Raw genomic sequence first — 21046 nt, 5'->3', positions numbered from 1 at the left:
TGTAGGGACATCTGACTGGTCCCCAAGATGAAAAGAGCTCTTCTTTTTACAAAGATTTAAAAACAAAAAGAAGAAATAAAAGTGTAAAATATTTCATTCTGGATACTAAGGTTAAGGTTGGGGTCAGAGTTTTGTGGCAGAGAATTAATTAGCTGCATAAATAATTATGTCACTGGTAGGAATAATAATTCAAATGTGTGTGTGTGTGAAAGAGATGGTTTGTGTGTGTGTGTGTGTGTGTGAGACTTGTTGCATATGTGAACAGATTTTTAGCCTCCTCTTTCTCTTGATAAAGATATTTTTGTACAGTTTCCTCTGAAAGTATTGGAACAGCAAGACCCGCAAGACATTATGTTACAAGGTCAAAAAGATGAATATATGTTGATAGAGAAATAATTTTAGATTTCATTTCCTGATATTTATATCTAGATGTGTTAAAAAAAAAAAGAAAACAGGACACATTTTGCTTGAACCCACCCAGCTTTAGGTGAGGAAAAATATTGGAAGATGTGAGTGAATTAATTTGTCAAACAGGTAATAGCCCTGAATGTCTTCTCATGGTTTGAGCCCTGGGTTTCACCTGTAAAAGTGATTTGTTATTAAAAAGGATGAACCAACATGAAGGCCAGAAAGCTGTCCTTGGTAAGAAAAATCCAACTATTTTAAAACTGAGAAAAGAGTAAAAATCAATTAACAATTTCCTGGAAAACCAGACACTAAACAAATCAATCAAGGAGAACAGCGGTAGCTGATGACAGAAACATTGAGAGCTGTGAAGAAAAACTCCAAAACAACAGTAACATTCAACAGCCTCTACAGTGCAGATATATAGAGGCCATACAACAAAAATGCAAACCACTCAACAGCAGTAAGATTAGAATTCACAAAGAAATACGGACAGAAACATAAAAGTTCTGGAACCAAGATGAACCTCAGCCAAAGTGATGTGAACATGTGGAGAAAGATCTACTCATGATCTATAACATACAAGCTCATCAGTCAGACTCAGTGGTGGTAGTGTCATGGCTTGGGCTTGCATGGTTGCTTCTGGACTCACTAATCTTTATTGATGCTGTAACTCATGATGGTAACAGCAGAATGAATTCAGAAGTCTACAGAAACATTCTGTCTGCCAATTTACAGAGAAATGCATCCAATCTAATTGGGAGGAACTTCATCTTACAGCACGCCAATGACCCAAACCACACTGCCAACTGAGGACTTCATTAGGGGGAAAGTGGAAGGTTTAAGACTGGCCAAGTCAATCACCAGGCCTTATTGAGCAGCATTTCACCTCCTGAAGAGGAGAGTGGTTGAAAAAAAACAAAACAAAACAAAACAAAAAAACAGAAAAGAATCTCAACAGAAGAATGCAACAGTTTGATGATGATGCAGTTATTGCAAGCAAGGGATATGCAAGTGAATATATTGGGTGTTATTTACTTGATGTAAATATCAGGAAATGAAAGCTGAAATTCTGGACTATGGTCTAATATTCATCTTTTGATCTCAAAACCAAATATCTTCAGTTTACCAAGTCAGAGTTTTTTATTGTCATTTCAACCCTATATAGCTGGTGCAGTACATAGTGAAATGAAACAACGTTTCTCCAGGACACTGGTGCTTCATAAAGCTTCACAAACTTTTATAATCTTGTTTCTAATTAAAAAACCCACACAAATTCCAATACTTTTGCAGGTGATTGTACATCATATCTATATTCATTTAGTTTCATTTATCACAAATAACTTCAATAACCATATCATGGTCAGCTCTGTGGTGGCTACCCAGGGAATGCGGCAGGAGAACACCCTGAACTTGATGTCAGGCAATGGCATGGCTTCACACACATTAACACTCAGTCTACCTGAGTATTTTAAAATAAGCTCATCCGTTTAAAAAAAAGGAAATGCTTTGGGAGGTTGGGGGATGCCACACAATCCAGATGCAAAAGCACCTTCATGCAAAGCGAACATGCAAAACATATAGTGATGCCCTGAAGCCAAAAATCCTAGCTGAGACATAAACAACAAAAACTTGAACAACACATTTCAGATGATAAATCTGACAGAGATGTAGATCAGATATGGACATACCTGATGGGTTGCCAGATTGGAAATGCAGTTCACTGTAAAGAAAAAAAGTGTCTTACAAATTACAAATAAAGTACAAGGCTATTTCCTTATGAGTCAGGGAAGTTGAAAACAACTCATTTGCACAGGAACCTGGCAGTAGTGAAGCTGCAGGTGATGTTTAAACGTGTCAGAGATGACTGGTGTAGGAGAAAAGAGAAAACAAAATCCCACACTATTTCTAATTTTCATTCTGTGATGTGAAATGATTGGGATTCAAAGTGCAACCCTATGTTAAACCTTAGCTGGTTTATGAAGTACATTGATAAGATATCCATAATGTTTAGAACATTATATGTATCTTTCAGACCTGCTGAGATTCCAGACTGTACCTCAATGTTAAGTTAAAGTTCTCTTCTAGTGACCAGAACACTGAAAAGAAGGAAAATGTGGTCAGTCAGATTTGAGAGATTTTGTTTGGAAACCAATAATGATTTATTAGCTTATACTAAACTTCATTTAGATATGTTTCTTAATAACTAGATTGAATGATTAAGTGATTAAACGTGATTAATTCATGTAGTATTAACGTAAACCAGTTACACTGTGAAATCTCCCGAGGTTGATGATGCTGATGGGGACTACATTATAACTCTAGTGTTACATTAAAGGTAATTAAAGCATGTATGGAAGAATAGCGCAGTGGTAATGTGTCTGTTGCCAAACCCCAGCGTTGTGGGTTTGAGCATGAGCTCAGTGTTTGATTTTATTCAGAAAATCCATGCTGAAATCATGTTAGATATATAAAAACAAATCGCGTTAATGTTACTCATTTTGATCATGTAGAAGCAATGTACACATTTTAATTAAGTCAATTCAGTGAGCTTTTTTCAGTGAAGGCTGTAAGTTCACTGCCAGAGAGTCTCTATTTAGCCCTGATACTTCATCTACTCAGTTCTACACTTGAATATGGAATACGATCCTCTCTCAGTTAGATACAAGCAGCCAAGCTGGCAAGTGAATAAAATGTAAACAGTGATCCAAGGAAGCGATGAAATGCAGTCTGTCAAGCAGAAATGAAAAGTGGTTATCTTAAAGTAAATAACACAGACGTCCTAGAGATATATTTTAACCGTGTTGTGTATAATAGTCTGTGTATCAGTCTGTTACTAGTTTGTTGAGAACTACTGACTTATAAAACCCCATGGACGCTACATACATAATAAAAAGCTACAAGGATTTTCTAAATACAGGTTTATGATGAGTTAAAAGCACTAAAGCAGGATGCTCCATATTTCAGAGGAAGATTTTTTGTGTCTTCTGGCTTGGTCTTTTTTAACCGTAAGCTAGGTATTGCCATTTTGCAGTCTTCTGTCTTCCTCAGGTCTCTGAATCCATTCTGCCTCTTTTCAGTGACCTCTTTTTACAGTTCTCATGAATATTATTTGTGTCTCATTTGGCTGTGGGGTTTTGGATCCAGTATCTAGTATTGAGGAGGAAACCTGCTTGAAAAACCTTGTTTTTCATTGAATAAGTTCGGCCATCATTCCGCACAGCCACTGAAAGAGTTTATGCTGATGCAGCATTAGTGCTAGCATACAGCCCAAGCAGTAAAAGTACATCAGATGTGTGTTTCCTCATGTGCTTGGTGTCCTCGCATGTTTCTGAAACTTGGTCAGGGTCGGCATCAGTAAGTCAGGCAGATTAGCAGGCAATGAATTTTTAGTGCAGTATTAAACAAATTCAGCATAAACACAACCAGGTATAAGTATCAATTTGCAGTAATGGAAAAGACTGATGACTGGAGAGAAGAGCAACCGTGTATGCTAAGCAAGTCACAGTAATGTCTAATGCAAACATTGTGATGTTTCTGTTATATGTCTTAGACAGATTTCATTTTGGAAGTAAACGTGTATTTTTAGTGCAGAATTTTAATAATTAATAAAAAAAAATTCTAAAAGCTCTGATTAGTCAGAGAAAGACATGCAGATTTGTTAAACATTTTATCTAATACGCTAACTGAATTAATATCATTGTTTTCTTTATGCTAGATACACCCATTTAGTAACATTAGGTTTAGGATTATATTTTGAGTACATAAAATTTATATATTTCATTTAATCTGCACATTAATACGGATTTGAAAATGTGTTTTTGTCTGGCTAACCAGACTGTCTGGCTCTGTTTTGTGAACTGAGAAGACAGAGATATTCAAAAACAATGACGTATTTTTAGTCATGTGATGCAGTCACGTGACCGATTCAACTCGAAATAAACAAGATGGTGGACAATACTGTGCTACAGTTCCTGCTAGTCAGTGAGAAAGCATTATGTCACTTTTATACAACCTTCTGATTTTATTTTTTCAAAGGGGACAGAACTACACCTCCTCGTTTGTCCATTTAAAAAAATGCTTTTCTTTGACACAATTCAAAGAAGAAAAGTAAATAAACACCTGACAGAATTGACGAATGCCAAAGCTTTTTACGTGTGCTCAGTGTAGAGATGTAAGCGTTTTCAATCTGTTTCACTTTGGACAAGGAAATTTTAGACAACATTTATAAACCAGTATGGATAGAGAGCATTTTATAACATATTTATCAACAGATTATTGGTGTGTGAATGAACGATCAAATAAATAAGAGTATGTGTTTGTGGCCACATTTTTTATCCTGTCTCTATAAGGATAGAATAATCTGACCGTGTGGGAACATTCAGCTGGTCCCCCTTTTTCTTTTCCTTCCTTCCTTCCTTCCTTCCTTCCTTCCTTCCTTCCTTCCTTCCTTTCTTCTATAAAAAAATGGCAGCTTTAAAAAAAAATTAAATTGTAAAAGAGCTGAAAGGTTTCTTTTTGGTTTCCAGGGTTATGGTTAGGGTTATTAATCATTAGATTATTAGTCAAGTCAAAGATTCTCACAATGACAGTAAGCCAAAGATACAAAGTTAATTCCTACCCTCACCACTCACCCATACTAACCTTTAAATACAAAGTAAAACACATTGCAAATATGAATAAAGTCAAATAAATAACATCTTAATGGTCCCCCCAATACGGTATGTGTTGTGGTGTGTGTGTGTGTGTGTGTGTGTATGTGCATTCTGTACAGATGGCTTTGTGTACCTTAACATTTAAGTCATTGCAGTAGTTAGACATTTGATCCAGACACAGATGGGCACACATGGAGAGATTTAATTGGCTGTTGGATGTGTGATATTTTGACTGTGGTTAAGCAGTGTGTTGAAGTAACTGCGCAGACAGGTTCTTTTTTCTGTCAGAAGTACTGGCTTGTCAACACTACAGTATGACATCAAAAGTCAGACTACTTCAGTATAAAGCTATACTTAAAAAGACAACTTTATTACCAAGAGACAATAGAAACCAGGATAAAAAGAAATAAAAAAATGTCTTGAAATCAGTAAGAAGTGCTACACTTTATGGCCAACAGTATATGGACACCTAACCATCACAGTAAAATGAGCTTGCTGAAGATCATATTCTTAAGTTGTTCCAAAATTTAATGCTGTAACATCTACTCTTCTGGGAAGGCTTTCCACTTGATGTTGAAACGTGGTTATGGGGATTTTATGTTCCTCCAGCTACAAGAGCATTTAGTGAGATCAGACACTGATGTTGGTGTTCCAGTTCATCCCAATGGTGTTCAGTGGGGTTGCGATCAGGGCTCCATGCAGGATGTCTTTCTGGGTCATGCAGGAACAGGTTTGGGCCTCTTATTTCTAGTGAATACAAATCCTAATATTACAGAATACAACATCATTCTACGCAATTGTGCACTTTCTATATTGTGGTAACAGTTGGGGGAAGCACCACATACAGGTATGATGGTCATGTGTTCACATACTTTTGGCTATATAGTGTAACAAAAAAAACATTACATGATCAATGCGATCACTATTCAAGAATCTAGCTGTCTAAAATTTAAACTACTATTTACTCTCTTAAGCTTATTTTACCCATACACCTTAGCAAGCTAGTAGAAACACTTTCCTGATAGATATTTTGGCTTCATGGAACTAGAAAAAATGAACCTCAGGTAAATATGCACTTGTCCATATGAGAAATTGCAGTGCATTTTTCTAGGACAGTCTGCACTGCTAGCGAGTAGAGAATGCTTCTAATTACTGCAGACTTTAAAAGTATATAGATTTTGGAAGAGACCTACTTTGTGTGTTATGCTTATTTGGGGCTGCTTCTAAAGCACAAATGCTGCAGAAAGAGGTTGATTGTATTGTTGTTTTATGTTGTACACTAAATAGAATAGGGTTAGAGACAAAGATGATCTAGCCATATAAGCAAAACCATATTTAATACCATATGCAACATTGAACTTTTCTGTAATTTGTAGTTTTACAAGCTGTAAGTGGGTCAAAAAAGTGGCGAGAAAAATAAAAACTTGGTGAAGCATGATGGTAGTAGTATCATATATTGTAGATATGGTAGCTCAAGTGGTTAAGGCTCTGGGTTGTTTCTTGGAAGATCAGAGTTCAAGCCCCAGTGCTGCCACTGTTGGGCCCCTCAGCAAGGCCCTTAACCTTCTTTGCTCCAGAGGAAGCTGCATCACAGCTGACCATGTGCTCTGACCCCAGCTTCCAAAGTTGGGATATGTGAAGAAGAAATTTCACTATGCTGTAATGTATATGTGACAAATAAAAGGCTATTCTATTAATCTCAGAAACTGGTCAGGGTTAAGAGGAAATTGGATGCCAATACATACAGGGAGAATTTAATAAGAAACCAACTGCAGCCTGCTAGAGATCAGGGTCAACAGCCAATGGCCCTAACTCTCAAAGCTACACAGAGTAGTTCAACCCAAGAACTGTGAATGTGTGAGAATGCACAGTCAAGGCCCAGACCTCAGACCAATTTAGAATCTGTGGAATGGCTGATGAATGAATGCAAGAATTTGACAGTGCTTGAGTTATTATGCCAAAAGAACAGCCATATCCCAAATTACTTGCAGCTGTAATTGCAGCCGAAGGTGTTTCTACGAGGTATTGATTCAGGACCTGAATACTCTTTAAATTGAACTCTATGTCACAACAAAAATATTTTGTCATTCAAAAGCTGAGCAAGTCAAATGAAAAACATCTCAGTTAATTCCATTTTAACTCCAGGATTTTCCAGTACAACTGTTAAATGAGGGTGAATACTTATGTACTAAATGTAAGTGAAACATACATTTAGAACTGAACCGGTAAGCAATCTGATGCTCCACGTAGCCATGCAAACAACCAGGTATAATTTGGACCAATCACTGATGGTGGGTTGTCTCAGAGTGAGAGCTGGTGGTTAAGACCTCAGTTTGGAAGCTTTCACACACCAAGGCGTAAAAACCGAAAAGCAGTTTAAAAGAAATCGCTTTGCATAGAGCTTAAAAACTTTTTCGTTTGAAGTATGCTGTGAGCTTCAGAACCTTTGTTAGCTTAGCCATAATGTTCTGTGTAAGTGCTATGTGCATTCTCTTTCTGTTCTTTGAACCTGGTTGCACCTGATTTCACCATTTTTGTACCTGGTCTTTGTAGATAAGCCTTCATTCGCCCTTTATCACTCAATTTCCAAGCAAGCCACTACAGGTTACAGGACTCCTGCTCACTGCAGGTGTTTATTTATGATGTGAACAGAAGGAGCATCTGATAGTCTGTGTGTGAGGATGAGGTAGCGATCGAGCGTTACACAAGCGTTATGAGTGTGTTACAAATTAAGTGAATTCACCCTCTGAGATGAATCCTGGCCAAAAATGGACAAAGCACAGAGCTATACAGCACACATATCCAGATCCTACACTTTAGTGATGACTTCATTAGAAAGGAACATGGCTGGTGAATGCTGTGTTGACTGGAGGCTATGGTGGAGAGATGGTCAGTGCAAGGTCGGGAGCTGAAGTACGGGACGGAAACTGAAGCAGAGCCATAAAAAAAGAAAAAAAGGAATTCGAAGAACGCCTGAGGAAGAACTTTTCCTTTTTCACTTACTTCATTTCATTTTCTTTCATCTCTGCCATGTGTCTTTTTTATTATTGTACGTCTCTTTTTCTGCCACTTGTGTGCATTTATGTTAGCCTATACACGGATGGCTCAATGGGGACATGCAACACTAAATAATTAATCAGTGTCAATACAGTGCTGCATTGAGGGACAGACCCAGGGGTCCCTTGTTAACCAGATCAGTGATGTGTAAAGAGTGTCAAGGGGGCTTACACACACACACACACACACACTCTCACACACACACATTAAACCCATGTGTATGCTTAGACATCATGATTGTGACATGGAATCTATTACATTTGCTTCAGTCAGCAACTTCATTTTCATAGTTACATTAATATTTATGCAGAACATTTATGCATTCTAAGATATTTTTTGAAAGCCAATTCAGATTATTAAAATGAAAAAAAAAAGTAAATAAATATTTATTATGTGTTTTATGTAGCCTATATACATATCCCTTATGTACATGTATATTTTTATATTATAGATCACAATGTCCTGAAAAAATATTCTGAAAGTAACTGAAATAAGTACAAATCTCAGTGAAAGTCAGAACTTCTCCTGGATCCAGAAACACCCCATACATCATAAAGTTGAGGAAAAAATAAAAAAAACAGGGTATATAAAAAGTATTTTCTGTAATAAAATGTAACATAAAGATGCTAGGTGTCTTCTACAGCCCTGATATATAGCCTCATAATATTTTCTATAGTCCAAAATAGCCTTTAATATTTTCTAAAATGTTAGAAATACACTGCAAGTGAACTATTATATCTTTGCAGATGATCCCTGCAAAGATTTACTGCATGTTTTCAATAATAAACCATCAAGTTTGTACATAAAATATGTCGAATTTTTGCCATAAAGCTCATTTGGCTGATGCAGGATGCAGCTGAGCAGAAGGTTATGAGGCTCGCTCAAGGACCCACTGTAGCAGCTTGGCAGTGCTGGGATTTGAATCCACTACCTTCTGATCTGTAACTCAAAGCCATCCCTACTGAGCCACAATGACTAGCATCCACTGATTCCTATTTTTACAGCATATAAAGTGAAAATTGAAGAGATATAAAATGGAGTTTTTTTCCTCAGTGTACCATTCTCATTCCTGCCAAAATATGTTCGATATCACATTATACTTTGTGATTTCTGCTATTTCACTGTAAACCTGTGCAATTTTGTCGTTAGCTCCTCTCTCTACGTATTGCGTAATTTAACTCTGAATATAGACCTTTGTGTAAAGCTAAACCTGTGATTTTCTACAATTTTGCTAATGCAAGAAGAACCTCTAAGGAGTGTCTGATAGTGCTTTTCCACTTTCTACTTGTCTGGAACTATTTCATGCTCAACAGCATCAAACATGCATGTTCAAGAGCCACAGAATTCCAGAGGGAGCTAGAAATGTCAGAGCTTGGGTGTGGGGGTCAGTGTGTCACTGTGACAATCAAGCTGTTAACATGACCAGTATAAAGAAAAAAAAAAGGATTTCAATGTCATTTAAGAACAAATTGTTATGCCATGTACCAATTCATCTACTTATAGTGTACTATGCACTAAAAGTACTTATTTTGTGTAGTCACTGTGAACAAACTCCCTCAGCTTTTCTTCACTTATCATTACGTATATAATGAATACTATATCTTAATTAACCATTCCTTTGATTACACCTCTCTAAAATGCATCCTACCTACCCACCATCACAAACTAATCCTCCCTCACGTAAGGTGGAATGGGAGAAAAAGCTGAAAAAGTGTCCACGGATTCACACTACTGAAATAGCAGATCATCCGGATACCTTTGGGATACTCGATTCAACATCCTACCATTTGGGACACACTAATTCTGATCTCGGATACTATTTAGGACAGGGTAGTAGGCAGGGAGGGCAGGGAATTGAGATGCAGCTTCAGTGAACAGCGTGTGAATTGGGTATTGCGACAAACTGAGGGCTTAAGATGAACTTAATGGGACAAAGCCAGCAGACACGCTGGAATTGGCAATTAAGTGTTCCTGAACACTTTGATCCCAAAAACAAAAAGAGTTTGCTTTCGAGTGAACACTGAATAGTCCACTTTTCCAATGAAATACTTATAAATGGCTTATTAACTTATGAATGGCTCATTAAATAAATATAAATGGCTTATTAACTGTAACATTAACAAGGTTTTGTTGTAAACATTAGCAAACCACAAAAAAACATTTCACAGCTCAATAAATATCATATAATAAAACAATAATAGAATCTATCTTTTACTCTATAACAATATCTTCTTGTTGTGTGTAGAGATAGAGCACAGCTATTCATTTTTACTAGAAAAAAAAAAGTTAACTAGTCATCCTTTCTGTAAATCCACAGCAGAAACTAATTCAGTCCAACATGTCTCTAATAATGTTTTATCAGAAGCCAAAAACGGAATTTGCTCCTGTTTTGGTTGTGTCCATGTTCAGCATGTAATTTTTTTTGTCATGTCACACTCCACAGTGGTGTTTAATGGACCACACTCAGAGCTTTAAAAAATGTCTAGACTTTTATGAGTATTTCTGTTATTACCTAGCTTACTAGGGGCAATATATTCATAGATATATTCAAGTTCCAAAACACAAATGTTTATACCTTCAATGTGAATCTGCCCCAAGTGCTTGTTCATAACAATTTAAAATTTGTGTCATCATCAGCCACTAAAATTCTGCGTAAGGTTATCCCAACAAGGAAAAACAAAACATTTCACACTGAAAGTCCTGACTCATTTTATGTGTTCTTGTGTACATTTTAGATTGTCCTCTAGAAGATGCTAACCCAACAAAATCGGATTGACCATCGATCTAGAACTGAACAAACCAACTGCACAGTAACTGTCCACTTCTAAGTGTTTATTTGAAGAAAAAAGAAAAAGTGTGGACAGATCGGTACACATTAGAGAGCCACTTAAGAGAGACTTGATATCCTGTTACATCTGACAAGATTTACGTGTACAAACTAAACCTGAAGACAAGGAGATAAGCTCTACTTCTCTATTTATCTGGAACGGTTTAAGCAACTGCAGTAAGATTATAGTACAGTTTATGTGCAACTATTCAACTTAATTCAATTCAATTCTATTTTATTTTCTTTAAACAATGGAGAGGAAACAAACGTTTTAACAACCCTTGAGAGGACACAGACTCAAAAGGGAACCTCATCTGGGTGACACCGGATTACAGTGTGATTATAAATCATTTCTCTGCTATAACTGTGTACTATATGATCAAAAACCAGGCAATTGTGCAACCGGGAAATTCATTTTTGGAGTCTATCTTAACTACCCAGACACTAAAGTGCAACAAAGCAAAGAATGCATCAAACTTTAATGAATAGCCACAAACAGGTTACAAAAACAGGTTTTTGTTAATTTATTTTTTGGCTTCAATGCTTCTTATGGCTGTACTGTTTTGGAGAAAAAGAAATAGATGAGTGTGCTGCTATGAAATGTGCTACTAGAGTTGCATGGGGACTGGGATCTCAGGACATTACATTACATGCTGGTGGTCTCATGACACGTCTGGTGCAAAATGGGATTTCATCCTTTTTTCGTTCATTCGTTCATTCATCTTTAGTAACTGCTTTATCTCAGTCAAGGTCAGGGTCATGAATTAACCCTCACAGCATGTGTTGTGTTTCCCAGCAAGCTGAGTGCTGCTTTGTTGCCATGCGATTTGCTCCTTAGTTCTTCACATGCCTTTGGTATTGTCGTTGTTTTGCTTGAATTTTCTGGTATGCATGTATTCAGCCATTTATCTATTTTATTTGTGTCTCGTTTTAATCACTAATGCTTTGTATATGTATCTGGTTTTATTTTCTTGCTCATGTCTTCATATATTTCACCATCCCAGTCACCTCCAGGGTGTTTTGCCAGTATTCTAGGCCCATGTTAAAGCTGTAGATGCATCCCAAATGATAGACTACACACTTACTTACACACAAGTGCATCATCCTGGTACTTAAAGTGCCCTTCCTCAAGCTGGAATTTCAGTGTGAACACGCTGCTCACATTATTTCTGTTATAAAATGGTGTACTGCATGAGTATGCAATTTGGGATGCATCTTGTATGTGTTTTTGTGTGCATGTGTGTGTGTGTGTGTGCGTGTAGTTGTATCCAGGATCTTATGCTTCCATATTTAGAGATGTCACTGTGTTTTATATTAACAGTAACACTTTTGAATAACAGTATATGAATAATCCTGCACCAATACCTGTATTACTTAAATATGACCTAATGATGAGCTAAGGCATGTACTAATCACCAGCTAATGAGAGCAAACCTTAGCTAGGATAAAAAAATGACCTTAAGTACACATTAGTACATGTGTGTTAGATAATGTATTAATTAACACAGAAGGCTAAACTATGTCAAGCATGATTTAAAGACTAAAACACCAGAAAATAATCTTATAGAAGTCTGGTTTTAAATGTTAATAGATAATAGCACTGCCTCATGAATAAATGTTACTGTATTCATTTGACTCATGTGGGTAATGGAGCAGAGCCCCGGGTCTGAGCCACTCAGAGTACAGTACATTGAGATTTGAAGAGAGATGGATGGCGAACAATGCAAAAATGGGTTAAAATGAACTGATTAGTGTTTATTAGTGCATCTTTCTACATTCTATAAGGAAATTATAGAAATTACATTATATAAGGAAAGGATTATGAAAGCAATCCAGTGCCTTTGTCAAACTATAGAAATGATTTGAATGATGCATGTTTAATTCACTTTTTTTAGATTTGTTTGGCTTAGTTTAGTCCTACGTGTTAGTTAATACATACGTGTACTTAAGGTGGTCATTATTCACACATGAATTTATCAGACCCACGTCGTAGTTAAGGTTAGCTCTTCATTAGTTGGGGATTAGTCCATGTCTTAACTCATCAAAAGCTCGTATTTAAGCAAGAATTTATTAGTGTATGATTGTTCATGTACTCGCTAAAGTGGTACCACGTTGGAACAAACATAAAATAGCACATATACTGGAACTAAAAAAAAAAAAAAAAAGTTGGAATTTAGCCACTAAATCAAACTTAGAAGCAGAAAAGCGATATAAAAGTGATAATGTTCCTTTAAAAAAATTCCCTGGCGAAGACATTTCCTAACACAGTCTTAGACAATATGCAGTTGACTGTAGAAATGGCTTCTAGTGAAATATTTCCAAATAAAATATGCTCTTATAGCCTGAAATAAGAAAGAAATATGAAATAGGGAAACAAAGCCCATCATGGCTGTTATGCCTCTGCTCTGTAGTTGATTATGAAATGGCTTTCCTCTCAACTGAGTAAAAATGCAGGCTTGTACTTTAAAAGCTTCACTGATTGCACCAGTGAAGCTATGCATCATCGGTCTTTCGTGCTTCACCCAGTATTATTTGAGGGGGGGGAAAAAGTTAATAATTTTGCACTAGAGCTCTAAGACCTACTTTAAAATAAACCCAGATATATTAGCAGTGATTTGGTAATAATGCAGATTTATTGAAATAAAGAGCTTTAATGGGATTTTAAAGGAAAACGCATTGGTTCCGTTACCTCTGTTACTTAAAACATCTGTTAGATAAGAACTGGGAGACATGGTGTTGAGTCCCAGTCCACCCTGAGCTGTGTGCTGTTGTGTTTGCTCATGATGAGCTCGCTAATTAACTAATGTCTTGAACCAGGTGTTTTAGTAGAAGGAATTGTACTGAACAGTGGCGTATAGGACTGGTATATAAAATTCAGTATATTATATGTCTGTAATTCATTCTCTCTCTCTCTCTCTCTCTCTCTTTCACACACACACACACACACACACTTACATTGTTATATTGCAGCCGTAGAAAATGTACTTGGCAAAACCAAACTGGACTTTCTAGAATAAATGAAACGCACTTCACTTAAAGATTCTCATGCCAACTTCCTCTCTTTCCTCTCTGCTGGGAATGGATGATGTATAACAACACCATTATAATGCAGGAGATCTTCACAATACAAAATATAGATTGTAATATATAGTTTTGCTAACTAAAGATGGCACAGTGGTGCAGTGGGTAGGGATACTGCTTCTTGTTGATGTAGTTACGTGTGTGTGTGTGTGTGTGAGTGTGAGTGTATGTGGTGTGACCAGGATAAAGCAGTTAGAAAATGAATGATTCTTTGCTGAAATCTACTGAGAAAGGGAAGCGAAATGATTGGTGCAAACGTTTATTTGTATGTTATAATGAGTGATGTTGGAGAACTGGCCTCTGATAATATGCTCTAAAAATTGTTAATAAAATAAAGTAAATCATCATGTGATATGACATTTTATATATGCTGCTGTTTTTATTATGCAGTTCTGTATAAACCTACACAGCCTGTATATACTCTATACTGTATATACTGTATAGTGTTTTATCTGCCTCTTATTCTCTCCTATCTGCCCTGCATAATCTCTCTCTCTCTCTCCCTTCATCTCTCATCCCCATGGAGTGTCATACTGATTCTCAATATGGATGATGTCTGCTGCTTCATGGTCTCTACCTTAAGATTCAGCCTGTTATTTTGTACAGTAGTGTGTGTGTGTGTGTGAAAGAGAGAGAGAGAGAGGGAGAGATAGAGAGAGATAGGGATAGAGATAGAGAGAGAGTTCATTATGCAGCAGTTTTCTTCTGGAGGAATCGTTCTATCTACAGTATGGTAGATATGTTGACTGTCAGGCTCGGGGCTTGTGGAGACTTTAAACTGGATCAAATCATAAAATCACAACATCAATCAGCCGCAGCTGTGCTTGCCAACGTGTTTTTTTTGTGGGCGCATGTGTGTGTGTGTGTGTGTGTGTGTGTGTGTGGGCATATACATAATGTCCCTTGCTCCGGATTTTGGCAGATGTGTGTTTGCTTTAGAGGAAGCTGCACCATATCAGCCTCCGTTTTTCTTCTTCTCTAAACTAGCAGAACAATTGATAGATTTATTTAAAACATCATTTCCACACTAAATATTTTTCTTTTAGGGAACCTCACAGTTTGGTAATAAATTAAATCATTGACTTACATTTGCCTTCACTCTTTTGTTAGTTTATTTGATTTATACTGAAGAGATGGAGAGGTTTTTTTTTTTTTTCGTACCCGACAATGTTCACATTGCTAGCAGATGTACAATGCTGTGGTCTAATTAATGATAAAAAAAAAAACCAAAACAAACAACAAATCTGTATTATTTTTATAATATATTTAAAAATGAAAGAGTTCTTTTCATACACTGCTTTATGAATTTAGAACTCAATTTAATTCATACATTAGAGTAAATTCTTTAGATTTTCAAAGATGACTTTGACCAGTGATGTACATTGTTTGAATTGATTTGGGAAGAAAAAAGACATGGTTGTAGATGCAAACAAAAGATTGTTGATTACACTTGACTACATTGAATTGCTGATTAGACAGACAGATGGATAGACAGACAGACAGACAGACATAGAGATAGATAGATAGATAGATAGATAGATAGATAGATAGATAGATAGATAGATAGATAGATAGATAGATAGATAGACAAGCAGACAGATAGACAGACATACAGACAGATAAATAGTCAGATAGATAGATAGATAGATAGATAGATAGATAGATAGATAGATAGATAGATAGATAGATAGATAGATGTGTAAATATATAAATCCAATATAGCTGCAGTATAGAGCAGTGCTCATTAGGAGTTGCTATATCTGCGCTTTGATTCTTTTTTAAACATATGCATGGCGAATGATCTTGTAATTTATTTCTTTGGTAATTGAGGAGCATATTGGCCTCAAATTCATGCACATCTGGATCTGACACCGTTTTACTCTGGAGCTAAGAGAACACACACACAATTTGCAGCTTTATTCTACAACATGCACTCTAAACTCTATACCCAGATCTCTGTCTAGATTGAGTCGAAGTCGTTATTCAGCATGCCAGTCTTCTTGTCTATAGCATGACATGCTCAATTTGAGTCAGGGAGTGCGTCCGGATCTAGTGAGGATACTGGAGTGATCAGCACTTAAAAAGTAATAGCACAGTTCAACTGGAGTGGCTAAATAGGATATTTAATCATTTCCACTTTAGTACCATTTAACCCTTTGCACCCATCCAATTAGTGTCCATGTCTGAATCATTTGCTTTGCTAATGATTAAAACGTGCCTCCACATGCAGGCATGATGGACGAAGCGTGTGATCAGATATGCAACCGTTCAGTGTGATTTGATCATATTTTAGAATATGGTTCAATATATAGATTTATTTGAGATTATACTTTGTTAGACATTGTTTGATATTCAGATTTTTTTTGTCTATTTCCTTATGTTCAGTCTAACATAGAATGCTAAGGCTTAAACACTGAATTCAGTGATTTAATCCAAATTTCAAACTATGTTGCTTGTATTATCCATCCATCCATCCATCCATTTTCTGTTCCTCTGATCCTAAACAGAGTTGTGTGGACACCCTGGACACAGTGCTAGTGCATTCCAGGGTACACTTTTTTGAACTGGGAGAGGAAATCCCTGAGGCACAGGGAAAACATGCAAACTTCACACAAGTATCACTTCCTAAGAATCGAACCTCCAACCCTGGAGATGTGGGAAAAATGTGTTAACCACCAAGCCACCATATAGTAGATTAGATTAGATTAGATTATAGATGCACACATTTCTTTTTCCAAGTCATTTAGCATTATTTTATTGATCCAGAAACACAGAGGACATAAACTATAAGCAGTGTGTACTGACATCCTGATTTACCCAGCATTACTGAGAAAAGATGCTGAAAGATTTCTTATGATGTTGTGCATCCCTGAAATATGATAATGTCATCTCAACAAACCACATGCCCCCGATCTCACTCTGTCCCATATATGATCATCTTTCTTCATTCCCACTAATGACTCTGTCCCATCAAATTTTCCAGCATGTGTTCACATGTACATGTATCACGAACGCTGATACTGAGCCAAAGTAATCAATTGAATTCCATATACAGCATAAAGCCTCAAGCACTGTTCTTTTGTTTTGTTTTTAGCTAGATATAAGCAGAGAGCTAGCTTGTTTTCTGAGCAGAAAATCAATAGTCTATACAAATAGAAAGATTTCTTCACAGATGTGAGGAGAAATTTGTGGTATTTAGGATGCTGCTGGATTGCTTCAGTGAACAGTGAAAACGTTTGCTGTGGAAAAAAGTGAAACTAAAAAACAACGGTATGTTTTTTGTATGTTATTTTTGTCTATAAAAGACATTTTTTTAGCTATGACTCCTGCATGATCAATAAAGACTCAAAGGCATTATATTCATTGTAAAGTTCAAACTTAATGGATTTTTATCACACAATAAACTGTGCTTTGTTTCAGAACTTTTGTCTTGCAGCTACATACAGTATGCTACTTAGTGCTGTTCTGTCTCATTGACCCTGCCACTTCTTTAGACTTTATAATCCATTTGTAAAATATATTCCAGAATTCCCAGCAGTCTTATCTTCATCTCAATTAATAGCAATGCGAATAAGATTTATGGAAATAGCCACACTGAGTCCTTGCTGCGGATGTTGCTGATGACAGCACAGGTGGCAGTGCAGATGGAGGGAATGTGACCACGAATAAAAAATCACCTTTCTGTTTCATATGCACAAAGACCACTTGTATTTTCTCAACACTTTTATTTCACCTTCTTACTCTCAGGTCAGAAAGGCTGGGTGAGATGAATACGATTGGTGACCTTGATTCAAAGTTTATGAAGAAAAAATAAAGCGTTAGTGTTAGTGGGAAAAAAAACTGAAAAGGTGTCATTTGGAACTGAAAGGATGATAAGAATAAGGATGTCTTGCAACCTTACACACCTTTCACACTGCTGTATGGAATATGTTCAGTTTCACAGGTCGTTGATTGAGCTCTGGTGTATTCCACAGCTGAAAGCTCTCTTCCACTTTTCTGCCGAAATCCTTTAGGGAAGCCGATTTGTCTTTGAGCATGGTGCTGTGTGGTGGAAATGTGCTATCTGATTGATATATAACCCAATCATCCCTCTCTCTCTCTCTGTCTCTCTCTCTCTCTCTCTCTCTCTCTCTCTCTCTGTGTGCAGGCCTGAGGAGGGGAAGATGACAGCTTTAATCCCGGCGCTGCTTCTTCTCGCCTGCGTCTCTGTGACGTTGACTCTGAAGGTGGTGTCGAAGAGAGGCTCAGGTAAGACCCTGCTTCTGTCCTCCTCCATGCCAGTGTTAATCACGTCCTGCCTTCCCACAATAATGGAGCACTGTTTCATTTACCATGATCAAAGCTCTGGCATTAAAGCGGCCTTACTGGCCATAATTAATGCTTTAAATGTAAATTCACTGGTGTTCTGATGTGTGTATGAGGGAGAGTGAGTTAACATGCATATATTAATGCCTTAATGTTAAAGTTTTGCCATGTGGGAAATGCTCTGACCTCCTTTTAGTTTTCAAGTTTTCTCTATTCAGTGTTTGTGTAAAAAAATTGCTCTGTATTAACCTTATGAAATCTTTACTCATTATCTATGACTTTTTATCCTTCACTGTTAACTTCCTATCTGAAGATGATTCGATTTTATTTGTAAATATAGATTTGAGGGACACAAGATGAGACATATCACTTAAGATGTCTACAGCTTCTAAGCAGACGTTTAAGCCGTTTCCCAAATGATGTCAAATGCATGTAACACAACACCACTGACTTTAAAAGAATTTTTAAAATGTTAAAAAATAAATCACAGGGCGTGGCCTAATTTAAGACATTTGTAAGACGTCTTGTCTGCCGGATTGTCGTCAGCTATCTTTTCAAATTTTTTCTCATCCAGCATCAGCGTATCCCTGCTTTTCTGGGTCTTTCGTTCACTACATAACCATAGGTGCGAGTGTTGAGTGCATGAATATACGTGTGTTGAATAAGTGGTACATAAAGTGCATGTCTTCTAGTTGGAGATTTCAGTGTGAACACACTACTCACACTGTTTATACTATACAGTGGTGCAGAATAGTGCATAAGTATGTGATTTTTATCTCAATAATTGAATTCTTTTAATGAGATTTACACTTTAAGGTCCTGGTTTACTAAGACACAGTATATCACTTCCGAAATAACGGGAATTCATGCAATTGAAGAAATTACATTTGAAGTTAGTGGGTGGAGATTATGTGCAAAGTATACTGATAAAATGCATCAAAACAGTTGGAGATTAAAAAAAAAAACCCAAGACTTTTACTGTTTTCAGTTGAGCAAAACTAAAAAATAATAAAATTACATTTTTAGACTTCTTTTTTTTTCAGTGTACTGGAAGGAAATTTTAAAATGATTTTTTTTACATCATTTGTCCTTGACAGCTGAAGAAAATTTTGAAGGCTAAAACTGAACTAAAGTGTAACTCTGTAGCTCAGATTAGGGCTGGAAAAACACATCAAAAAATAAATACATTTCAACACCAATATGAAGCAGGTTAACTAATTAGAAATTAAAAATATTTCTGATTTGACACCAGAGTGTGAACATGCAACATTTCATACCCAGCTTTACCACAGCCATGTCATTATCATCAACAGTTTCGCTCTCCATCAGTGAACTGGTGATAACTTCAACAAGACAGACTTTGTTAAGATTATGAATTTTATGAATTAGAACGAATTTCCTGTTTTCACAGTTGCACGTTTTTGACAATTCTATACCCAGTTATAGAAGGGAAATGATTTATAATCACTCTGTCACCCAGATTCCCTTCTGAGTCTGCTTCCTCTTGAGATTTCTCCCTCACATCGTTTCAGGGAGTTTTTCCTCACCAACGTCGCCTCTGGCTTGCTCATTAGGCATAAAATTATACATTTATCATTTTTATGCTGAATTTATATATTTCTGTCTAGAAATTTTGAGAATCCATCTGCTTGTTTGAGATACCTCAGCTTTATTCTAAGACACTTTCTCATTATTAAGACTTTTTAATTTGTATAATTTGTCTGTAAATGCCAGTAACAGGCCCTGGCCAATTTAATACACGTCATCCTGACATACTAATTCACTGACACAATTGCCATCCTCAGAGTGACTTATTTAGTCTGCAGTAAATTATACTGTGTTGCAAAATGAATGCAGTTTGCACACTTGTGTAAAAATGCCCTATATTGCTTATTCACTAAGGCAGGAGGACAAGATATGCTGTTTTACTCATGTGGGGAAAAAACCCTCTTCCATAGACCCTGTAAATTAGCTTGAACAAGTTTACACAAGCAGTCCCTTTAGTGAATCAGGGGCTAAGGACGTCTAAACAAAAAAGTTTAATGCCTACTGAGAAGGTGATTACATACAAACACACACTTTTTGTATATTTGTTGTACCTAATCTGCGAGTATTCAGTGCTACGGGCTTTCATTAATGGCAAAGTGGACGCTATATAAATCCACCAAGCTTATTAGCCTTTTTTTTTTAGAAACAATCTTGGAGAGTTATACTAATATTTCTTTGTTATGTTCCATTAAATCTCCTTTTTTCCTATATAAGATAGGCCCTTTTTTGTTTTTGTTTTGCCTCCTCCAAGAGAAGACTTTACGTCTGTCGTTTAAACCCAACATCCCCCGTGACATTTTTTTCTCACCTCAGGTAACAAACAACACACAGAAGTAGAAATGGTGTTCAGGATAGCTTTACCAAAAACAGGTTACAGTCCAAAGGTCACAATCACATACCAACAGGCAATTTTACACCGGATTGAGCTCAGGAAACAATATAAACAAGCAATGGTGGACAAACAGGCTAAGAGGCCACTAGAGGAGAAACTAAACCCAAACAAAGCGTCAGAACAGGAAAGGTCGATGCACTGATAAACATTTCAAACTACAAAGTAGAAACGAATAAATAAGATTTAGAGACTCAGTTAGACAGCAAAAGACTTAACAAACAACAGAGACAGGTATGCTAATTAGCATATTTGATGCATCCTCGTAATGCTGCATAT

The 21046-nt window shown here is 36.6% G+C and overlaps 1 protein-coding gene across 2 annotated transcripts in view; it reads left to right on the top strand.

Annotated features, from left to right (window-relative positions):
* il1rapl1a (interleukin 1 receptor accessory protein-like 1a) overlaps positions 1-21046 on the top strand; it is a 113571-nt gene that overhangs the window by 12182 nt on the left and 80343 nt on the right. For both annotated transcript variants that reach the window (XM_058391269.1, XM_058391270.1), the window contains exon 2: positions 18173-18273. In XM_058391269.1, the coding sequence (XP_058247252.1) occupies positions 18189-18273 (85 nt within the window). In that variant the 5' untranslated portion in view covers positions 18173-18188. The remainder of the gene's footprint in view (positions 1-18172; positions 18274-21046) is intronic.

The sequence above is a fragment of the Hemibagrus wyckioides genome, linkage group LG06, assembly GCF_019097595.1.
Source record: "Hemibagrus wyckioides isolate EC202008001 linkage group LG06, SWU_Hwy_1.0, whole genome shotgun sequence".
NCBI lineage: Eukaryota > Metazoa > Chordata > Actinopteri > Siluriformes > Bagridae > Hemibagrus > Hemibagrus wyckioides.
This window is presented reverse-complemented; position numbering and strand designations above follow the sequence as displayed.